Here is a 22,097-nt window from a genome sequence, read left to right as displayed (position 1 = left end):
TGGAGACAAACATATCTTGAGCCGTGTTTTGACCCCTTTCACTATGGCTATAAGAATTCAAGTTTGAAGCTTGTACAAATATATATCATGGCTGTATCCAGTCACAATTTGCTTATGATCAGCTGATAAGTAAGGCTATTCTACATTCCCCATAGCTTTGTTGGCATTAGGGTGTCTCTCCATAGAGTATTTCCATGTCTTTGTCTTGGCCCATGTCTTATGTATTCAGGGCAACAAGAAATATATAAAAATGCACAAAGATATTTCTTTCTCACAACAGCCAGCCTGCAATGTGGTGTTATGGAGCCAGGTTATCTGAAGGAGTCCTCACAGAGTAACTAAAATTTCTGTGCACTCAGTTATTTGTAGCATCTCCAAAGCAGGCTGATCCCAGGTCTGAGTGAGAATTGGAGACTTTCTGATAACCATATGCCAAGGGATCATTTTGCAATGGAAGTACAAAATTTAGCAAACGACAAGAAAGTCACTATGGTCCAGTGAATCAGCCCATGGAGGGATACAATAATCAAAGTGTCTTCTTCCATTTATGAGCATCTGTTAACAATTAAACATAAAACAAATATCGGTGACAATTAAAGGAAGGAGACTGCTGAGCTCTCATTTCCTTTTCCACAGTTCTACATTTCCCTTAAAAACTTTGGATCTCAATGCTGGTCTTCAGCGTAAATAGAATATTCCTTTCAGTGTGTTTCTCTTTAGGTACTTGAAACAAAGGTCTGCTGTTCATTGTTTGTTCGGGTTTTTTGTTGTTGGCTGGGGGGTTATAATGCAGTTTAATATGTTACACACCACATAAAAGAGATCTAAGTGCTAGTAAATATATTCAAGGAATACAAATGGAGCTTTACTCTCTGTTAAGCAAAGTATGTAATGACAGTCTCTCAAGGGGTGCTTTACTCTACACAAAAAGAGTGGGAAACAGATCTCCAGTACCTGCTGTCTGGCTCCCATATGAATACAGAAGAAAACATTTTTCAAAGATAGACCCACATTATTTATTCAGCTAATGTCTTCCAATATACTCTCTCTCTCTCTCCAACCCATCAAGAAAACATTATTTGCAGCAAAGCAGTTTAATTCATATGAAAGTGGGCATTGTATGTTTACCATTTAACTTAGCAAAAAGCAACCCCATTGTTTTTCATGGACCAATGCTCCCAACATCCTGCTAACAAGGTTGAGAAAAGCCTGAATAGCTTCTCCAATAAATTACACTAATTTGGAAAAAATGTTAACACAACTTTCAAGCAAAAATTTCATTACAGAAAAAGCTAACGGCAGCAGGGATAAAACAGGTTATTGTTTCACAATGGGGGACCAAGTTAATTCTCTTCTATCCTCCCTCCTGTAGTATGGGCCAATGTGAACAAAAATCCCATTCAGCTTCTATTAATGTGTTTTAAATGCTGTGAGGATCCAATAAGAGATCTTCCAACATCCAGAACCTAAAGAGACACCAGTACTCCTTCCTCATAGAGTTTGTGGCTTAGTTGTGGGTTGTACCTACTACAGGAGGTGCCCGTTTCAAAAATGAACATGGTGTATGGAACTGCCTAGCACAAACACTCTAGACATTGAGCAGTTGCTGAAAGGACTGAACCAATTATCCCATTTTGCTGTGCATTCAATGGGCAAATTGGCTACAGTACAGCATAGATCCTGCAGGTCATGTTATTGATACATTATTTTTCAAATGTATCTTCAGAGGATTTGCTCTGCCTAAAGCAACAGCTATCATATTCCTTTGTGAAGGTAAGTCTGAAATAAAACCTGTTCTCCTATGACAGAAGACTTGTTCCCTTGCCTTCCTCAAACTCCCACTTCCAGTGAATCTACATCTGCTTTTCTGTTTTCCTTCTATAATGTACAGGAATGCACTGACCTCACTGTGGAATTATGTATGGCTGTTCACCTGATAAATCAATCACTAACAGAAGTACTTGTGATTGCCCTCTAGAGTTTTTAACATCTTTTAGATTAAAGTAACCAGAAAATTAATTGCATGCTAGAAATTTGTATACTATTAAGTGTATATATGCAGATACATATGTAGAATCTAGAAGTAGTGTATAATTTTGCTTCACAATGCCCAGCTGCACAGTGTTTTCAGGTCTTATATGCTCTGTAGTATTTATTTTTAGAATATTCAGTTAAGGGACTATTAAGCACAATTATTTTGTGCACACAATTATATTTTGGCCATATCCACATGGGTTATCTGCCACGGGTTCAATACTGTTAGGAAGCTGGGTTTTATCCTGCTTCCCCACATTACTGTGGTACATCTGTGCCCCTCCTGAGGTTTCTTTCTCAAACCTGATTTATTGTGAAGTTTTGGGAAAGACTGAAGTAAAGTCTCGATGGCTGTCATGTGAGTAAGAAAAATTGATTTCCCCAACTACTTGGCAGCCATTTTCCCTGACTTAGTCCCCATGGCAGCCATTTTCTCCCCCTGCCACTGAGAAGCTTTTGGGCGTTTCTTTCAAAACTGACAACTGAATATTGCTATAGATTAGTTTATTTATTTACTATTATCTTTGGGGACTCAAAGCAGCTTACATCATTCTCCTATCCTCCATTTTACCCTCACAAGAACTGTGCGATGTAGATTTGTCTATGTATGTTTGGCCAAAGGTCACTCATTGAGCTTCTGTGGTAGATTGCGTTTTTGAACCTGGGTCTCCCAGATCTTAGTTTAACAATCTAACCATTATATAATATTACCTCTTGATATGCCATTATAAAAATATGTGTAACAGGTTCTAAAAAAATTCTAGATTTATATATATATTTTTAAAGTACGTGTCAGACGCCGTCTAATGTGGAGATAGATGGTGAAAAGCACACCTCCACAACAGAAGGAACTTGCTTTGAAAAAATGAAGAATGAAAGCATCTTTTACACATCTTGTATATTGAGCCAGAAATATTCAATTGCTGATTTTTACAATGCAAATTGAAAAGGCCCCAGTGCCTAGGGGAAGGAGAGATGGCTGCTGCTGTGGGGACTGGGACAGGGAAACCGGCCATGTGGAAGCCTCGTTGCTGCTGTAGTGTATCATAGTCATACCAGCAATGGGGGAAACAGACAAGCCTGACCCCATGTGGAAGCCACCATGTATATAAAAGGGCAAATTTGGCCCAGAGCAGACCAAGGGGTGGGGCGGAGGCCAGAGAGCATTAAGTAGTCATGGAAATCAGAAGAAATTGTACATTCATGCAACTGGCTTGACCATCAAGGTTCATCAGCCCATAGATACACGAACGGTTTTGCACAGCCATGACCATTTTTATTTCTTCAAAATGTCAAGGCTGAGTCCTCCCTTTCTAAGCTCAATATGTAGAAAAACAAAAATACCCATTATTAAACAGATGTACAAAAACAAGTGAGCAACAAGTAAAACAACTGTATAACTGAGACATTTATAGTCTGTTTATTTAGCAAAATGTATTTGAAGATATTTTTCTTCAAGAATACCATAGTAAACTAGTTCTTCAGTTCATTCTTCTTTTCAAATAGTCAGGATTTAAAAATTAGTCTCATGATTGTCGCACATCAAAGTGACGCATTCAATAGTTTCAGAAACAATAATAGTTATCGTACCAAGAGTTGTTTGATATTGTGGAACCTTGGATGTCCAAGAGATCAAAGATCTATCTATCAACTCTTCCCAACATGGCTTCCCACAGAAAGACAGGAACATCTATCCAGAAGCTGCTCTGCAGACCCAACACATATGCAAGCATACCTATACCTTTCCATATAATTCCATCAGTATCCCTGTCATACAGCCCTCTTCCCAAGATGCAATCCTGCCTTTTTCAGACAAGCTATGGTTTGGTTCTCCTATTCATATATATCACTTTACCATTTAGCATTTGGTGACTGCCAGCTGAATGTATACATCAAGCCCACAGAAAAGCACTGAAGATGCTCTGACAGTTCTACCTGTCACGATAGATCGATGATGGCTAGCATAGCCACAGAAGCCATCAGCTGACGTGGCACTGAACATATTATACTGAAGTCTTTGTACTTCCCATTCACAGCCTATATGGGACAAGAAGGGGAATAGAAGGATTGCTGGTGGAGGCCTCTGGTGTCACCGTTTAATTTATGGAAAGACACCCATGATGGAGGACATTGCTCTTTGTTAGCCATAACTGGCTTTCTACCACATGTTGGAAGGAGGAATAGGATTTAAATTATCCTAATGGGGGTAGGGTAGGGTAGAACAAATATCTGCCATCATCTTCTCTCTGGGTGGTGGGTGACTGCAGTGTCAACAATTTAAAGAAGGCAAGAGGTGACAAAAGAATCCGCAGCATTCTTTGTCAACTACTCTCTTCATACAATCATCTTGGGATTTGTGGCAGGCATGAAACCCATTCACCAGTTAAAATCCTCATTGCATGTGTCAACAGCCAGACAGGTGGCTGTTAAAACATACAAACAAAAAATTAAGAAACAACTCTTGAAAGGCCGGAATTTTACATTTAATTAAGAAAATGCAATGCCACACACTGAGTACAGAACAAAGATGCATGACATTCATTCACAGGCCATATCCCAACTTGACCCATGTCTAGATGGGACTTTGTTCTCTGAGAAATGTGTCCAGTGCCCATTATCTTTTACCTTCCCTGACTGCATGGATTCAGTCATTCTGCAGCTGTTTCCTGCAATGTGTCAGAAAAGGAACAAAACAAGTTCAGTCCCTGTTACGGTCACTGTGTAACACAGACGTATACACTCAGAACAAGGTCAAGAAATTCCTGGTCTTTTAGCTAGCACTGTGACTGAGAACAAGAGGAATACAGCCACAATAAAATACAGCTGTCAATGAGCAAGACTGCATAGAGACATCTTTGGCTATGCAGACTCTTGGCCTTCTGAAACCAGGTCAGCTGCACGGCAAGCATGACAAAAAAAATAACTATGTTCAGAATGAGGAAAAGTCGGGTGTATGAGGCCGACACTGAGGGAGCACTGCTTCGAGCAGTAGCCAACATCTGTGCCAGGCCAGACTGGCCTTTGATCAATATATTGTTTTTATGTTGCCTATAAGTAATATCTGCAAAATCGAGAAGATCTTTCATCTCCTCTTCTTCATCCACAGGCAATTCTTTCTGGGCCAAAGTCTGTGCCTTTTGACGAACTTTTCTTTCATTTACTTCAATTTGTGCAAAAATATCAGCGCCAGCATCAACAAACCCTTTAGCTATCTTCCTGTTCCTCTTTCCCCTGCCTTGCTGCTGCTGTTGCTGAGAGATTGCAAATATTCTATCAATGGCTTCCTCTGTCTGTCTCTTATCTGAAAACTGCAGCAAGCGCTCAGCAGTCTTTCTGAAGCTGTCTGTGTTCCGTACACGGGAAAGGATCTGCTTCTCCAGCTGCTGGAAGACCGGCTTGAAATGCTGTAGGTTTTGTTCCACTAACCCAACATAATCCCTTATCTCTGATGCTGCCACACTCCTAATGGTAGAGGTTCGCTCAAACAGAATTTTTTGGCGGTCTACAATAACTTGTGCAAAGACTGAGTGGCTTTTATCCTCACCAGTCCACAAATAAGCAGCATAGGCATGCTCGCCTGTTGTTATGAAAACATCTAGTTGCTGAGAATTCCCATGGACATTAAAGCTTTGAACATCTAAGGAAGGTCCGATGAAGAGATATACAGCTCTGGTGATGGGGTTTCGCAGATGGGTTGTAATATTCACATAGTTCGTGCCATTGTACGGGTAGCCTCTGGGATACATTCTTGAGGCAACAACAGCTTTCTCACTGTTGCCAGTGTCATCCATCCAGTACATCTTGTATAACCCATCTCGCTGCCTAATGAAGGCCCCATGGACATCATCAATAAGAGTTTCTTCAAAGGGCACATCCACATTGTGAAAGAAGCTGGCTGCCACCTCCAAGGGACTGTCATCATGAAGATGAATCTGGTCCACTAATAAGAGGAGCTGAGGATGGAGAAGTAACAGGTTTCTTTGCAGGCTTTTCAGTTTTAGCTTGGGGTTGTAAGCACCCGCTCCTTCACCCCTGATAAAGACAATCCCACCTCTTTCCATAGCAGCAACAACTCTTCCTTGGCAATCTGCAGCCAGATCGTGTTTATATTTCAACCATTTTGATGAACAGTCTTCTGTAACCTGCCCCTCCCATGGGTAAAAACAGCCCTTTGATACAGCTGGAGCAAACATCAGTACATTGTTTAAAAATGTATACTTTGGTCCATACAGAGCTTCTGTTATGAAAGGCACACCATTGGGAGCAAAAGTGAAAGAGTTCTGATCAGGGTGCTCATGGCCAGCATTGAAGTTCCTCCAGCCTTTGATCCATTCTTTGTACTTGTTCCGGTGAACAATATCAAATATTGCACGTCCTCCCAGCTTTCCTGATTTGAAGGAGAGAAAGGGTCTATTGACTTCAGCTGGCAGAGCACTTCCATATGTTACAACTCCCCAGTCCTCAAAATAATGCAGCTTTGGCATACCATAATCTGGTGGAGGCACGGAACCCAGGCTGGCATCATACCTTTCAAAAATGAAAAAAAAGGGAATGGTTTGATATCAGGGTATTAAAGCTGGCCTGGCATTAATAATCCATCAAGGTCAATTTTTCAGAAACCAGTAGCACATTAACACAGATAGCAATACTAAATGCAAGAGTGGAAACAACTTGTACTATGGAAACTGTCATTTGACAGAAACTAGAATATGTGTAACCACCCAGAATATGAAGAGGAAAAACGGAATGTAGGCAGCTTTATAGTGGGAACAGATTGAAAGGTAGATGAAAGGACCATACAGAACAGAGAGAGTCTGACCCCTAATGCCTAGCTTTCTAGTTTTCAGTAAATAATGAGGGGAATCTGGGGAAAAGGATACCAGCTGTATAACAGCAAGACTGAGTTTTTCCTTACTGTTTGCAGGTATAAAGCCTGGGCATGGTCAGAGATGTGAGAAAGGGTAAAGACCAAAGGGCTCTTTTTCTTGATCCATGGCTTGCAACTCATGGCCCCTGAATTAACCAGGCCACTGAATCGCGAACCTGCCTAGGATGTGGGGTTTTTTTAAATTGGAACCTTGTTTAATTATTTATTTATACTAGGTATGTAAATAAGGTACTTGGGGTCCCAATCAGAGAGAAAAGTGAGGTAATAACCACTACCACCAGTGAAAACAGCAAATGCCAACTTTGCAAGACAAAGGATGAAACAGTTGATGACATGGTCAGGGCTTGCCATAAAATTGCTCAAACTGACTATAAAGAATGTCACAATAGAGTTGCAGCTATGTTGCACTGGAACCATTGAAAGAAGTATGGCTTACTATCAGTCAGAAATTCATGGGAGCACAAACCAGACAAGATCATGAAGAATGATAAAGCCAAGATTCTTTGGGACTTCCAATTCCAAATAGATTCCAAATGGGACTTCCAATTCCAAATACCTGGAGCATAATACCCCCAACATCACAATTTTAGGGGGGGGGGGGATGAGAAATAGGGTTTGGATCATTGCCATTGCAATCACAGGAGAAAAAAGAACAGGAGGAGATCACAAATAAACTATGGTTTTATATATTTTATTTGTTTAATTGTCTAGATACTGTGAGCCGCCCTGAGTCTGCTTGCGGAGAGGGCGGGATATAAATCAAATGTAATAAATAAATAAATACATAAATAAACAAATACTATGAATAAAGTTAGGGCATTTCTGGGAGAAGGTTACCACTATGCCAGTTGTCACTGGAGCCCTTGGAGCAATGCCCAGACATCTCAAGAAACACCTGGTTGCTGGACATTCTGGGCACTGAGCAAATAGCACCAGCTCAGTTCCAGGATACATTGTTGCTTGGAACAGCAAGAATCCTGTGAAGATACCTCTGCAATTCTCAAGAACTTGGATAGATCTCGAATTGCAGAACACCATCTATCAGTCAAATAACTGACTGTGATGATCACTATATTTTAAGGCTTCTCTCAAAGATCATGAAAGCTAGTAACTTGCTTTTTAAACATTAGGAAGATATGTCTGCACCAGAGCCAGATTTGTTGTTAAGCTGTATAAATTGAAAACGCTACAATATTACATATAAAAAAACAGATGGCCATAGCCTACTAAGTTTGCATGTTTCATACCAGATAAATTCAGTGTGAAGAGTACACCAGCGCTGCCCTTTGGATGGTGTTCCTGGGCCTTCCAGCACACGATGCCTTCTGATTTGATCTGCTAACCAGTTTCCACTTCCATTGCGCATAACAAATTTGTCTAGGAATACCAGTTGGCTTTCTGGTCCATAAAACCAGTTGTAGTTGGAGTCTGCAATAGCAACAGTCCTTTGGAATCCTATGAGGAAAAGTAAAACACACACACACACTTACATAAAGTAAACTACACAGTGTTCTATATTTAAATAGCAGGAGAGCTGTCCCATTACAATAAGAAGCAATTCATAAGAACATAAGAGAAGCCATGTTGGATCAGGCCAACGGCCCATCGAGTCCAACACTCTGTGTCACACAGTGGCAAAAAATTTTATATACACACATACACTGTGGCTAATAGCCACTGATGGACCTGTGCTCCATATATTTATCTAAACCCTTCTTGAAGGTGGCTATACTTGTGGCTATAATTCAAGAGACCTAGACCCCTCAGTAGCAGTTGCTTCACCCCCAGGTTTCTGCTTTCCTCGGCTCAAGCAATCCATTTCTCACCAGTTGTTGCATAAGTAGATTTTGATCCGTGGCTCTCCCCAATTTCCCTCATCTGGATCTCCAAAAAACAAGAGCAGGAAGCCATGAGGGAGCCGTGGATCAAAATGCTCCTGCACAGCAACTGGTGGGGAACTAATCACTTGAGCCAGGAAAAGCAGAAGCCTGGGGGCAGAGCAACTGCTAGCAAGGAATCAGTTCTAAACAATTTCAAAACTCCAATTGTGCTCTTGAATAATGTCATATTTCACTCTATGGTAGATACTCAATATAAGAATTTAGTATAAACTTCTCTTCCTGAACTTCAAATTAAGAATATTTGTAACAGGATTTCAATTAAGAACAGTTAAGAATTAAATTGTTCAGGTCAATTAACTACAGTTTAAGGAAAATCTTGCTAATGGCTGTATTAGGGAAGGCCAATCTGAATACTTAATTATTTTTTCTGCATAAAATAAAATGTAGCTGCCTCTTGCTGGACTGATTTGCCGAATTCTTCTTGAGATGTCAGTTTAAGGCCATACAAGACCTAAAATGGGCCCTGGTTCAATCAGATTGTAACACAACTATAAAACCTAGATTTGAATTACAAAAATTAGGCAGAATGATCCTTTGAATATTACAAATGCTTCTTCTCCACTTTCTCTTTGGTGTGAGCAATAATAAGATGTTAACATAATCTGCCACAGCAAGAGAGGTTTAAAGGGATTTAAACTTCTCCCCCTAACATTTCTACAGTTTGGTCTCTGTTGACTTATTGAGTCATTGGGTTTTCCAGATGCTCAACTAATTGCCAGAGAGCACAGTGCCTACAAATCCTGACTTAACCAACATGATTTACTCTCCCTTCTTCTGACCTCATGCATGGATTGTGAAAAATACTTCACTATCTATCTCAGTAAAGTCTGACATGTGGTCACCAGAAGAAACATACATCTGCTTCACAGGATTAACCCCCCCCCCCCCCGTCATTTTATAATGCTATTAATTCTGGCTGAGATACAAAGAGCTACTTTAGGAGCACTTGAGAATTTACATACTCTCAGTAGGATCTTTTTTTTAATTGAACAATGACATCCATGCTACACTACAAACTGATTATGAGGTGACCCTCATCTTCAAAAGTAGACTGCCATTTGGTATAGGGGATTATGATGTCTGACAAACATAAATCTAAAGCCCCACAGATAAGTAGCCCTCAGGACTTTTTTTGAGCAGGAACACACAGGAATGCAGTTCCGCCTGGCTTGGCACCCGGGGGTGTGGCCTAATATGATAATGAGTTCCTGCTGGGCCTTTTCTTTTAAAAAAGCCCTGGTAGCCCTGATTGGGCAGGAAGAAGTAATATAACTAAATAAATAATCATGCTGATCTTTAGTTCTTAACAGCATATGGCTCCAACCTGAAACCTCCTTTAATGATCTGAAAATGAAGGTCTTTTTGCAAACTTTGAACATTTTAAGAAGTTTTTCATGCACTGTGAGAACTTTACACATTATTTATATTCTTTTTTGTGGCAAACCTCTTTCCACCAATATTTTGCCAGAAGAGGAAGAAGAAACTTTATAAAATATACTAATAAAAATGAGTGCCATGTAATTGGAATATAGTTATTTCTTATAGTTTAAAATAATAAAGCGAATGTTTCCATGTTGTGGCTGAACTTGTTTCTGGTCAACGACAATATCATTCTATGAAAAGCTGATATCATGGTGGAAGGATATATTGGTAACTGTATTCACTCAGATAAATGTGACAGGAGTTATGCCAATCACTTGGAGACATGCTATCATAACACCAGTTTATAAGAAGGGTGGCAAAGCAGACTCATCCAACTACAGGCCAATCAGCCATTTATCGGTGGCCAGGAAGCTTTACTCTCTGTCCCTTTATTACCATCTCATGGACTGGTTGGAGATGAACAAAATCCTGGGAATGGAACATGCCAATTTTAGGTGAGGGGCTGGTATGGATGATCATCTTCTGCCATTACAGTCCTTAACAAATATATACCCAAGAGTTGGGGGATCCCTGATGCTGCCTTCATGGATCTGAAGGCAGCTTTTGATACCAGACCCCATGCCTGATTGTTGCACATGTTAAAATTCACATCTATTGACAAGACACTGTTGGGTTTAACCGAGATTCTGTACTCTAATCCCACTGCACAAGTCTGCTATGAATTGGACCAGGGTTGTCGAACTCATTTGCTATGAGGGACGGATCTGACATAAATGTCACTTTGTTAATCCAGGCCATGTGTGCCATAAAATGTAACACAAAGTATTGGAGATATATCATTACAAAGATTATTTCACATGCTGAATGGCAACAGCAGGCATGATTGGATTATATGTAATATGCAGAGGGGTGGAAGGCATTGGTAATCTATGGATACCAATTCCCAGATGGGAGCTGGGGATCCTCCAATTTCAGGGCCTCCACTCCACGGCTGGCCAGCATAGGCAGGCCACTCCCCCAAGAATGACCACCCCTCTGCCTACCCTCTTGTGAGATTCTTGTAGGAGAGGCCACACACCTGGACTTCAAGTGGAGTTCAGGCATGTGTGGCCACCTTTTTTCGCAAGCAGCATTTAAATCCCTTTAAATACTGTTTGGAATAAGTGGAGGGTGGGGGGAGAACATCTGAACTTGAAGCAGCAAACTCTCCACTGGAGTTCAAGCGCACATGGCCCCTGCTTCTTGCAAGCGGCATTTAGGGTCCCTTTAAATGCTGTTTGCAGTAAGGGGGGGAGGAGTGCCTGAACTCCAAGCGACAAATTCGCCACTGGCATTCAAGTGCGTGCAGCCCCTGCTTTTTAAAGGATTCCTTTAAATGCTATTTGCAAGAAGTTGGGGCACACACTTGAACTCCAAGCAGCAAATTTGCTGCTTAGAGTTCAGGTGTGCATGTTTCTTTCCACTTCTTGCAAACAGGATCCTTTAAATGCTATTTGCAATAAGCAGGGGGAGGGGGGGGGTGAACTCCAGCGGCAAATTCGCTGCTTGGAGTTCAGGCATGTATGGCGCCAGTCTCCAACATGATGATGTCACTTCTGTGTGATGTCATCATGTTGGGAATGTCCCCTGTCAGGATCCAGTGAGCCACATCCGTCAGCACCTTCCACTGATGGATTTTGTTTCCTCCTCCAGCAGTCCTTTTTGATCCCAGAAATGCTGATCTCCAGGGCTTTAGGACCACTGGACTAATAACTATGTGGGATGATGCGGGAGTTTTCTAAGGAAAGGGAAAAGACTGAAGTCGTCTTGTCTGTCAGCAGAGCTGCGGTGATGGAAGGAGAGGCCATTTCACACCTTCATCCCTTCCCAGCACAGCCCCCTAACCTGCATGCAAGTCCTGTGACCCTGGACCTGGACAATAGGTCCAGGGTCACAGGACAATATGGCACCATAGAGTTTTTATTTATTTATTTTGATTTATAGCCTGCCCTTCACATAGAACAGACTAAACACTGGAAGCTAAAAATGACAAATTTGGCCTCACTGGCACGGCCTATTGTCCAACCATAATTTCCAAGGTTGAAAAGGACTGCAATCCTTAAACACAGCTGAAGAGGAAGAAGCTAGCATATCTAAATGGGAAATTGTAACTCATTTGCTAATATCTCCTAGACAAGAAAGGCCCTTGGTCAGTATTTGTACAGGAGACCACCAAGGAATGTCAGGGTTGCTGCAGAGAGGCAGGCAATGGCAAATCACCCCTGAACATGTGTTTTCTTGAAAACCCTATGGTTTACACAGATACACTGTGAGCACATTCAGTATTCAAGAGTGCATGTGATGCTCCTATACCAGGGGTGGCCAATGGTAGCTCTCCAGATGTTTCTTGCCTACAACTTCCATCAGCCCCAGCCAGCATGGCCAATGGCTGGGACTGATGGGAGTTGTAGGCAAAAACATCTGGAGAGCTACCGTTGGCCATCCCTGTCCTATACTATGCACATATTGCTGTCCATGACTGGTACTTGATAGTAGATGGAGGAGAACAGCTAGATCTGAGTCTAGCAGCATCTTGGAGACCAAGAAGATTTTTGGGATATAAACTTTTGAGAGTCAAAGGCCCCTTTGTGAGATGATCTGATGAGGGGAGCTTTGATTCTTGAATGGTTATACCCTGAAAATCTTTAAGATGCTCTACTGTTTTCCACCTAGTGCAGACCAACAGTAGGTGGAAAAGAGTGAGCATTTAATCTGAAGAAGCAGCCAGCTGTTGAGCATAAGGATCTTCCAATTAAAGTCTTCACTAAAATTTTATTAGTAATTTTATTTTGAAATGAATTGATCTTAACTACTGACCTGGTAATATTGTCCTGTACATAAATGCAAAATGTTGTTTAAGCCAGGGGTGTTTAAAATGGTTAATGTCAAAGTGTCTTTGGACAAGGAACATGTACTGGAAAAGAGATCTGGTGGTATAACTGCCATAAGCTACTCCTTCGTAGAGGGATCCATCTGTCACTTCTTGTAGCAGAACTATGGACTTCTCCATAATTGCCAGGACTTGCTTGGTCCACACATATGCTTCCTGAAGATAACCTAATAGGAAAGCAAAAGGGATAACAGTCACAAAACTATGCCTACTAGTTAATATTTTAAAACATGGGTGCAAATAGATATACAATATGTAATTAGGGCTATGAGAAATCCATGTAAATATCCAATGGGATATTGAACAAATATCACCTGCATCACCTGCGACTCCTTGAGCACTTTCATCAGCGCTGCCTTCGCACCATCCTCAACATCCACTGGAGTGACTTTGTGACCAACACTGAAGTCCTCAAGCGGGCGGAGGTTACAAGCATCGAGGCACTGCTGTTGAAGACGCAGCTGTGCTGGGCAGGGCATATCTCCAGGATGGAAAACCCCCGCCTTCCCAAGATTGCCCTGTATGGCGAACTCTCCACCGGCCATCAAAATAGAGGGGCACCAAAGAAGAGGTACAAGGACTCCTTGAAGAAATCCCTTGGTACCTGTTGCATTAACCATCACCAGTGGTCTGACCTAGCCTCAGATCGCAAAGCATGGAGGCACACCATCCACTAGGCTGTCTCTTCCTTTGAGAACACACGCATAGCTGGTCTTGAGGACAAAAGGAGATTGAGGAAGAATCGTACTGCTACAGCACCAACCCCAAATCAGACTTTTCCCTGCAGCCACTGTGGCCGGATCTGCCTGTCCCGCATTGGTCTTGTCAGCCACCAGCGAGCCTGCAGCAGACGTGGACTACTGCACCCTTCTTAAATCTTCGTTCGCGAAGTCAAGCCGAGAGAGAGAGAGAGATTGAACAAATAACTGTGAAACAAGTTTCACTAAGAGAACTACAAATAAAACTCAAAGATCTAATCCATCCTCCCACATGTACACATAGTAAGCTCCTGCTCTGAGCAGCCCAGGTGAAAGAAGGCCAGCTGAATCTACACTATCATGAGCATTAGAACTGAGCGTGTTGCCAAGCACTCATGCACAGCAAAGGCTGGATATCTTTTTCTAGTCCCTAAGAATATAAAGACAGCCTTGAAATAATGTGCGGAAACCTTCAGAAACTGAGAATAATAGATTCAGCATTCAGAACAGAAGACCAATCCACAGGACTGAACATTGCTCCTTTCCTTTCCCTATGGCTTTCAAGTACAGAATAAATGACACAAAATAAAAATGGGTAGCTGTGTTAGTCTGTCTTTAGCAGCAGAAAGAAATAAGCGTCCAATAGCACTTCAGAGGTATCTGATAGGGTTTCCAGCCTCTCGCTGGGGGGGGGGTTCCCCAGTTTGGAGGCCCCCACCCCACCAGCATACAGCTGTCGGAGCGGGAGTGGCAGAGTGAGGGAGATGACTTGCCCGACACAGGGCTTCAGGAAAGAAAATCAGGCAGACACGTGCAACTAGTGCCAAAAGGTGTATTAACATATATACACGACAAGTGCTCTCTTGTGCAGTCTATACAATATCACCTCCACGGACAAAGTGCTTCGCCTAACCACCATCTCACAGGGAGAGACCTGTGTGATGCACACACAGATCATATATAGTCCAAGCAGCCAATCCTGGCCATGCTGACTCAGCAGATTGCATCACTTGGCTTCTGCCGGCTCAAGCCGGTCTGCTGATCAGGTCACTGTGACCTAGCCTGGCAGCTAGATCACCAGCTGTCATACTGTAGCTGTCAGACTGGGTTTATGTAGATTCTTGCTCCAACACACCTCCTAATCTATTTAAACCCAGTGCACCAAAACACTTTACACAGTTTACATACATGTCCACCAGCAACATTACAGTTCATATTTACGTAGCTCGGAACCCTTTCCGGAATTCGTTCAGGAACTCATCATGATTGTAAAACACATCATCGTGTTCCTGTTCAGCCAGCTCTTTCAGACGCTTGGCTTCAGCCTCCTTCTCCCTTGCCTCGCACTCTGCCACCCAGGCTTTCCATTTCTTAGCCTTTTCTTTTAACATTTCCTCTAATCCGGGTGGGTCTGGATTGACAGTCAGAGTGACATAGGGACACTTGTACCTAGCGGGACGTTGGCCTTTGGTGGACCTGGCAGACACCCGTGGCCCTGTGCTTGGACCAGCTTTGTCTTCTTCGGGTTGCTCTGTTCCCACCTCCTGGGCTGGTTGCTCTGCCCCTGTAATTGGGTGTTGAACCTCCTGACTCTCACACTTTACCTCCAGTTCCTGCATTTGAGGCTCTGCCTCCTGACTCTGCTCGTCAGGCTCTGTGCCAGCATTCGGCTCACCTTCTCCAGCCCCACTGGGTGCCACCTCCTGGGCTGGAGTTCTGGGCTGCGCTCCAACATCGTTATCGCTACTTGGCAGCAGGACAAATTGTTTCTGCAAGGAGTGCAACCTTGGCCAGCTGCTTTCTTCATTGAACTGGGCACTCTTACTAAGCGTTATCTTGCTTTTGCTATTGCAGAAACGATAACACCTGGCCCTTGGCTTGTAGCCCAGAAAAATTAGGCTCTCTGCCCGGACATCCCCCTCCCCGCTACTCGTGGAGTGGGTGCCAACCCGAGCCCGTGACCCAAAGACTTTTAAAGAACTCAAATCTGGGGTCTTGTTCAACAGTAACCTGTAAGGCACATTTTTCACAGTATTACACCAAACCCTATTTTGCAAAAAAACAGCTGCATGTATGGTTTCTGCCCAATAGGTCATTGGCAGTTGTGCATCCTCTAACATGCAATACATCACATTCTGCAATACAGCCCCATGCCCATTTTCTCGGGGCGTTGCCGGGTTCGTCAGACGGTGGGCGATGCCCTTGTTCTCCAGCCAACGTTTCATCTGGTTAGATAAGAATTCCCCCCCTCTGTCGGTTTGTACAGCTAGGAGATTAACCCCTAATTGTCTCTCCACTGCTTTGACCCACTTGGTGAATGTCTTATACACCTCAGACTTATGCACCATGGTGAAAACCCACGCGTACCTCGTGTGGTCGTCGGTGGCCACCAAGCAGTATCTCCTCCCCGACAGACTCTTTGGCAATGGGCCAATAACGTCTAAATGGACTAGTTCCAGGGCTCGTGTGCTTTCCCTTGAGCTTTCTTTAGCAACAGCACACGCCTTGCTTTTGGTCTTCTTGCAGACCTGGCAATCCAAGTAACATTTGCAAGGATTTACTTTCAAACTAGGCACAAGCTCCAGGGTTTTCTTTAACGCCCTAAATCCGCAGTGCCCAAGTCTCCTATGGAGCAAATGTATACAATTATTGTGCACAGGCTCATTCGACACCTGAGCCACCTGGGCACAATCACTCTGGATCACATACAGTTTACCTTCCCTCTTTCCTGTCACAAGCAACTTTCCCCCACCTCCCAGGATTTTGCAGCAGGTTTTCTCAAATCTCACCTGGTATCCCTGGTCAAACAGTGTGCTAACACTCAACAGGTTAGACTGCAGTGAGGGTACATACAACACATTTTGCAACATACATTTCAGTGCAGGAAATTCCACATTGCCTGAGCAAACAGAATTGGCAGTGGTCCCATCAGCCAATCTCACATACTTATGCTCAGGACTGTCAATGTTTTTCAACAACTCCTTCTCGCAGCAGAGATGGCTCGTTGCCCCGGAGTCTAAAATCCAAGCAGACCCTGTGCTCTCTACTGCAGACGTGACCAGCCGGGTTGCTTCCTCACACGGGCTGGCGGTCCTCCGCTCTCGCCGCACACGCCCCCGCCTCTTCTCCCTCTCAGGGCAAGCTCGGAGCAGGTGCTGCGACGACCCGCATCCATAGCAGCGACGGACTGCAAACGCAGTCGGCTCCACTTCCTCCACCTTCGGACGCCTGCCAGCAGCAAAAGCTGGCTCGTTCTTGGCTGTCTTCCCGGACACACCGATAACAGCACGCTGCCTGGCCGACACCCCCGGACAGCTCACGGCCGCAATTCTCTCTTGGAAGTCAAGCAGGTGGGCACAGACGTATTCCATGGTCAGGGTCGCTACGTCCACCGTCTCCAGAGAAGTTATCAGGGGAGTGTACTCAGGTGGCAACGACGACAGCAAAATGTACACTCTGTCGTCTGGAGCTACAGTCTTGCCTCTTGCCTCCAGCTCAACGAAACAGTCCGTTAGCCGTTTGATGTGATCTTTCACACACCCTCCAGCCGGCATAACGGTGCGGAACATCCTCCTTGTCAAGGCCATGAGGGAACCAGCAGTGGTGCTAACATGCACCGCACTCAACGCGTCCCAGGCAGCCTTGGGAGTGTCCTTCCCTCGCGCATAAACCAGCTGGTCATCTCCTATAGACAGCACTATGTTGGCCAGTGCCTTATCCGATAACACAGTCTCGGCAGGAGATAAGTCAGCAGGGGGGTTACTCACGAACAGCCATTGCCCTTCACGCTTGAGGTAGTGTTGCATTCTCAGGCTCCACACCGCGTAGTTGGCTGAGGTGAGCTTCTCAACGGCTACTCCAAGCTGTTGCTGAGCCATCGTGCCGACTCCTCCTCACGGCTGGCTGCCGACGTCCCTCTGGCTCTCAAACAGAGAACGGTGGTGCTTCTGTGTCCTTCACCGGCGTTCCTCGCCTCCGGCTCTTTCCAACCTCACAGTCAGCTCAACTCTCAACTCTCTCCTCCCCGCAGCGGAACCGCCCTGGGCCCATAACCCTGTCGGAGCGGGAGTAGCAGAGTGAGGGAGATGACTTGCCCGACACAGGGCTTCAGGAAAGAAAATCAGGCAGACACGTGCAACTAGTGCCAAAAGGTGTATTAACATATATACACGACAAGTGCTCTCTTGTGCAGTCTATACAATATCACCTCCACGGACAAAGTGCTTCGCCTAACCACCATCTCACAGGGAGAGACCTGTGTGATGCACACACAGATCATATATAGTCCAAGCAGCCAATCCTGGCCATGCTGACTCAGCAGATTGCATCACTTGGCTTCTGCCGGCTCAAGCCGGTCTGCTGATCAGGTCACTGTGACCTAGCCTGGCAGCTAGATCACCAGCTGTCATACTGTAGCTGTCAGACTGGGTTTATGTAGATTCTTGCTCCAACAGTCCCTGCCCCTGAAAAGCTCTGTTAGCGCCCAAAGTGATGACATCACCCAGAAGTGATGTCATTGAGGTGGGCACATTATGCAAGGGATGCTCTAGCATTTGGATAAAAACTCTATGGAACCATAGAGTTTTTATTTATTTATTTTGATTTATAACCTGCCCTTCTCATAGAACAGACTAAACATTGGAAGCTTAAAATGACAAATTCAACCTCACTGGCATGGCCTATTGTCCAGGTCCAGCAGGTCCTACAGCACTGAGATGGAATGGAAGGGAAGAGGCCGATAACAAATGACATCCTCTGCCTTAGTTGAAAGTCTGGCAAAGAGCTCTGTTGTAAAAGCCCTGCAGAATTGGAGTAGGTCTCACAGGGCCCAGATCTCCAGGGGGAGCTTATTCCATCAGGCAGGGGCCACGCCCCAAAAGGCCCTGGCCCTCGTCAAGGCAAGTCAGATGTCTCTGAAATGAGGTATCACCAAAAGGTGTTGGGTCACTGATTGTAAAGACCTATGGGGCTCATACAGGGAGAGGTGCTCCCGAAGGTATGCTGGCCCCTGGCCATATAGAGCTTTAAAGCTAAGTACCAGCACCTTGAATCGGATCTGGTACTCAATAGGTAGTCAATGTGGTTCATGCAGCACAGGAGATATCTGTGCCCATAAAGGTGACGACATCAACGTCTGTGCAGCAGCGTTCTGCACCAGCTGGAGTTTCTGGAGCAGGGACAAGGGTAGCCCCACGTAGAGAGAGTTACAATAATCTTATCTTAGAAGTGACTGTCACATGGGTCACTGTTTGATCCGCCTCAGATGGAAAAAGGCAGATCTGGCAGTGGTGGTAACCTGGGCCTCCATGGTCAGAGGCATTCAAGAGTACCCCCAAGCTCTTCACCCCCAATGTTGGCACCAATGGAGCCCCAGCAAAGGATGGCAGCCTGACCTCTGATCCCAGCCCCCCATAGCCTAGGCACAGGACCTCCGTCATCAATGGATTCCGTTTCAGCCAGCTCTGTTGCAATCATCCAGCCACAGTTTGCAATGCCCTACAGAGTTCCTCCAAAGCTGAATCTGGGTGGCAATCCATCAGCAGATAGAGCTGGGTGTCGTCTGCATACTGGGGACACCCCAGCCTGTATTTTTGGATAATCTGGGAGAGGGGATGCATATAGATGTTTTTAACCCAAATGCTAGAGTGCTTCGCATGCAAAGTGTGCGAGGGCCATCCCTGACCAGGAACCAAGTAAGACCTGGCAACCCTAGTATCTGAAGAACTGAGTGGTGACTCATGAAAATTGATACCCTACCACGAATTTTGTTAGTCTTTAAGTTGCTACTGGACTCTACTCTTTTCAAAATAAAATAAGTCTGCAATATGGGACCCTCTCTCTCAGACACACAGAGCACAATTCCATCTGATATGTATGTACTAACTTACAAGTCATGAAAGAAAATAAACTATTTTAATTTTTAGATTACCTTTTTTACATTTCTGAAATGGTATACCATGCACCAAACACCCCTTTTGCTATTTTAACACACCACAGCATTTAGCTTGAAGAAGAATCCTATAATGCAGGATATCTGGTAACATTTTAGTCAGTCCTGAGACATTATTCTGCAGATATTTTGATTCAACACAGCTGCAAACATTTTGTATATACAGGCCAATTCAATTTAAAGCTATATTTTCCTGAACTTTTCCCCCATTAGAAAATAATGGATTGTGCAAAATCAAAAATTATCTTAAAGTCAATTTCTCATGGTAGTTCATGTTCATGTTCAGTAATCCATTGGCAGTGTGAAAACACTTGTAGTGTTTTGTACACCTCAAAAGTTGGTTGGTTTTTGTCAGTCTGTCAAGCTAAAATAAGAAATTTATCTTACTTATACTTATATTTCTAGTATTACAGTATAGTATTCCAGTAAGAGGAAGGTGATAGTAATACATTTAAATATAAATATATTTATATTTATTATCTTATTATCTTCCTCTTATTGCAAGTCTTGTATTTGAGAAGAAATTCAGGAAAATTATGTCCACCAGCATCTTTTGAAATTGGCCAGCCTCTCTTCAAAACTCAGGATACTAGAAAGAGCATTTTATTGACAAATAAAAGCTGCCAAGTTATAAGCCCCAAGAGCAGATCTTTAAAAAAAAAATTAACCAGGTAGAGCTGCTTCTTTTCTGTAAACCTTTTTTTTAATGTTGTGATGCTAATGGCAGTATTTCTTGGCTGTCAATGTACCCACCTTGGGTCCTGAGATGCCTGGGAGAAAGGTGATTATATAAACACTAAGTAAATAAATATTAAATAAAGCAGTAGACTGGAGTTGTATGAGACATCTGACAGCTTTCCTTCATTAGTCGCCACAAACAGCATCCCTATATAAAAATCATTTTCATCTTGTTTTTGTTTATCTGCTTCTCTAGCTACTGGGTTGTCTAAGCTGCTGTACAGAAAGGCTTTCTTTGTTTTGAAAAAATGGCTTAATGATTCATGCTCCCTAGCTTCTTTTAGTTTCCTTTGTTCTCCCTCCTTATGCTTCTGGCTGCCTGGTGTATTTGTAGACAGACAGGGCACTGTGGCTTATATATGTTGTAGTAATAGTAGTAGTCACCTCTATTTGGAGCCTATAAAACCTTCTTGGCAATAAGCATACAGAAACAAATTACAGCAATTTAAAAATATCACAGTAGGAAAAAATTGCACACAAAAATACATTTTTAGACAGAAGTAAAAGTAGGCTAATGGCAGATGGCCTGGAGTCAAAATGGGGCACTGGAGTGCTCGATTCTAAGAGAAGGCTCCCCAAAGTGATATAGAGGATATACTATTGTCCCCTAACCTTGAAGCCTATCTTCAAATGGAGAAAGAAGGCAGGCAGGCAAAAGGAAGAAATATTGTGATAATGGAAGATTTCAACTGCTGTCAGCTAGAGTGAGTGAACAAAAGAGAAAGCAAACCTTGCTTATATTACGAGTGGCACCCAAGATCTGGTGTGAAATGTGAGTGCTGAATTTTTTGGCAGCAGTGGTGACTGTGCTGTACTTTCTTTAATGGTTGACTTATTTGCCGTAATGACTGTGCTGTCAAATACAACATACCTGTAAGTGTAAAACTATCCAGAATGTCTGATTATATTTAAATTGGGGGGAAAAGAAAATTTTCAAAAATGATGAATGCTTGGTGGTTATTTAAAACCACTGGAAGAGAAACTCAAGATAAACTGTATGGCACAGAATGAAAAATACCCAAGTCCAAGACAATATCATCAAAATTAAGCTACCTCAAGGAAGCTATAAAATGCAAGAAGGATTCATTTAAAAAGCAAAAGTCTTGTTTATGTAGAAAGAAGCAGAAGTCTGAAAAGATGAACATAAATTGACAGTGAGGCAAATAAAGTGAGAGAACCCCCCCCCCCTCTCTCACACACACACACACTCAGTCTCTCACACACACACATATATGAAGCATGAACTCAACCAGGGAGGTAGTTAAATGAGAAGGAGACTAAAGATTGCTAAAGACAGAGATTCTGCAATGAAGCAAAATAGTTTCTGTTAGGCTTCACCTGTTGAAACATGCATTGATGGATTGCCCTTAACAAAAGGTTTCCTAGTGCAGCAATTTCAGAGAGCTGGGAAGTGAAGAGTTAACTTCACTTTATTTCAAGTAACAGGCTGCTCCCTCTGCACCCCTTCCTTTGACTGGCCAGCACCAGCTAAGGAGAACTATATGATCAGCTGAGTGCTGAGGGCATGGTCTTAGGGAGTCATTCAGCCAGCTGGTTTTGGGAAGAGTCAGACAGT

The 22,097-nt window shown here is 43.4% G+C and overlaps 1 protein-coding gene across 3 annotated transcripts in view; it reads right to left on the bottom strand.

Annotated features, from left to right (window-relative positions):
• Positions 1-3,422: 3,422 nt before the first annotated feature.
• Positions 3,423-22,097, bottom strand: part of DSE (dermatan sulfate epimerase) — a 57,011-nt gene continuing 38,336 nt past the window's right edge. For all 3 annotated transcript variants that reach the window (XM_060238380.1, XM_060238394.1, XM_060238388.1), the window contains 3 exons: positions 13,063-13,302; positions 8,170-8,377; positions 3,423-6,561 (listed from right to left, as the gene is read on the bottom strand). In XM_060238380.1, the coding sequence (XP_060094363.1) occupies positions 4,809-6,561; positions 8,170-8,377; positions 13,063-13,302 (2,201 nt within the window). In that variant the 3' untranslated portion in view covers positions 3,423-4,808. The remainder of the gene's footprint in view (positions 6,562-8,169; positions 8,378-13,062; positions 13,303-22,097) is intronic.

This window comes from Heteronotia binoei, chromosome 1 (assembly GCF_032191835.1).
Source record: "Heteronotia binoei isolate CCM8104 ecotype False Entrance Well chromosome 1, APGP_CSIRO_Hbin_v1, whole genome shotgun sequence".
NCBI classification, from domain to species: Eukaryota; Metazoa; Chordata; class Lepidosauria; order Squamata; family Gekkonidae; genus Heteronotia; species Heteronotia binoei.
This window is presented reverse-complemented; position numbering and strand designations above follow the sequence as displayed.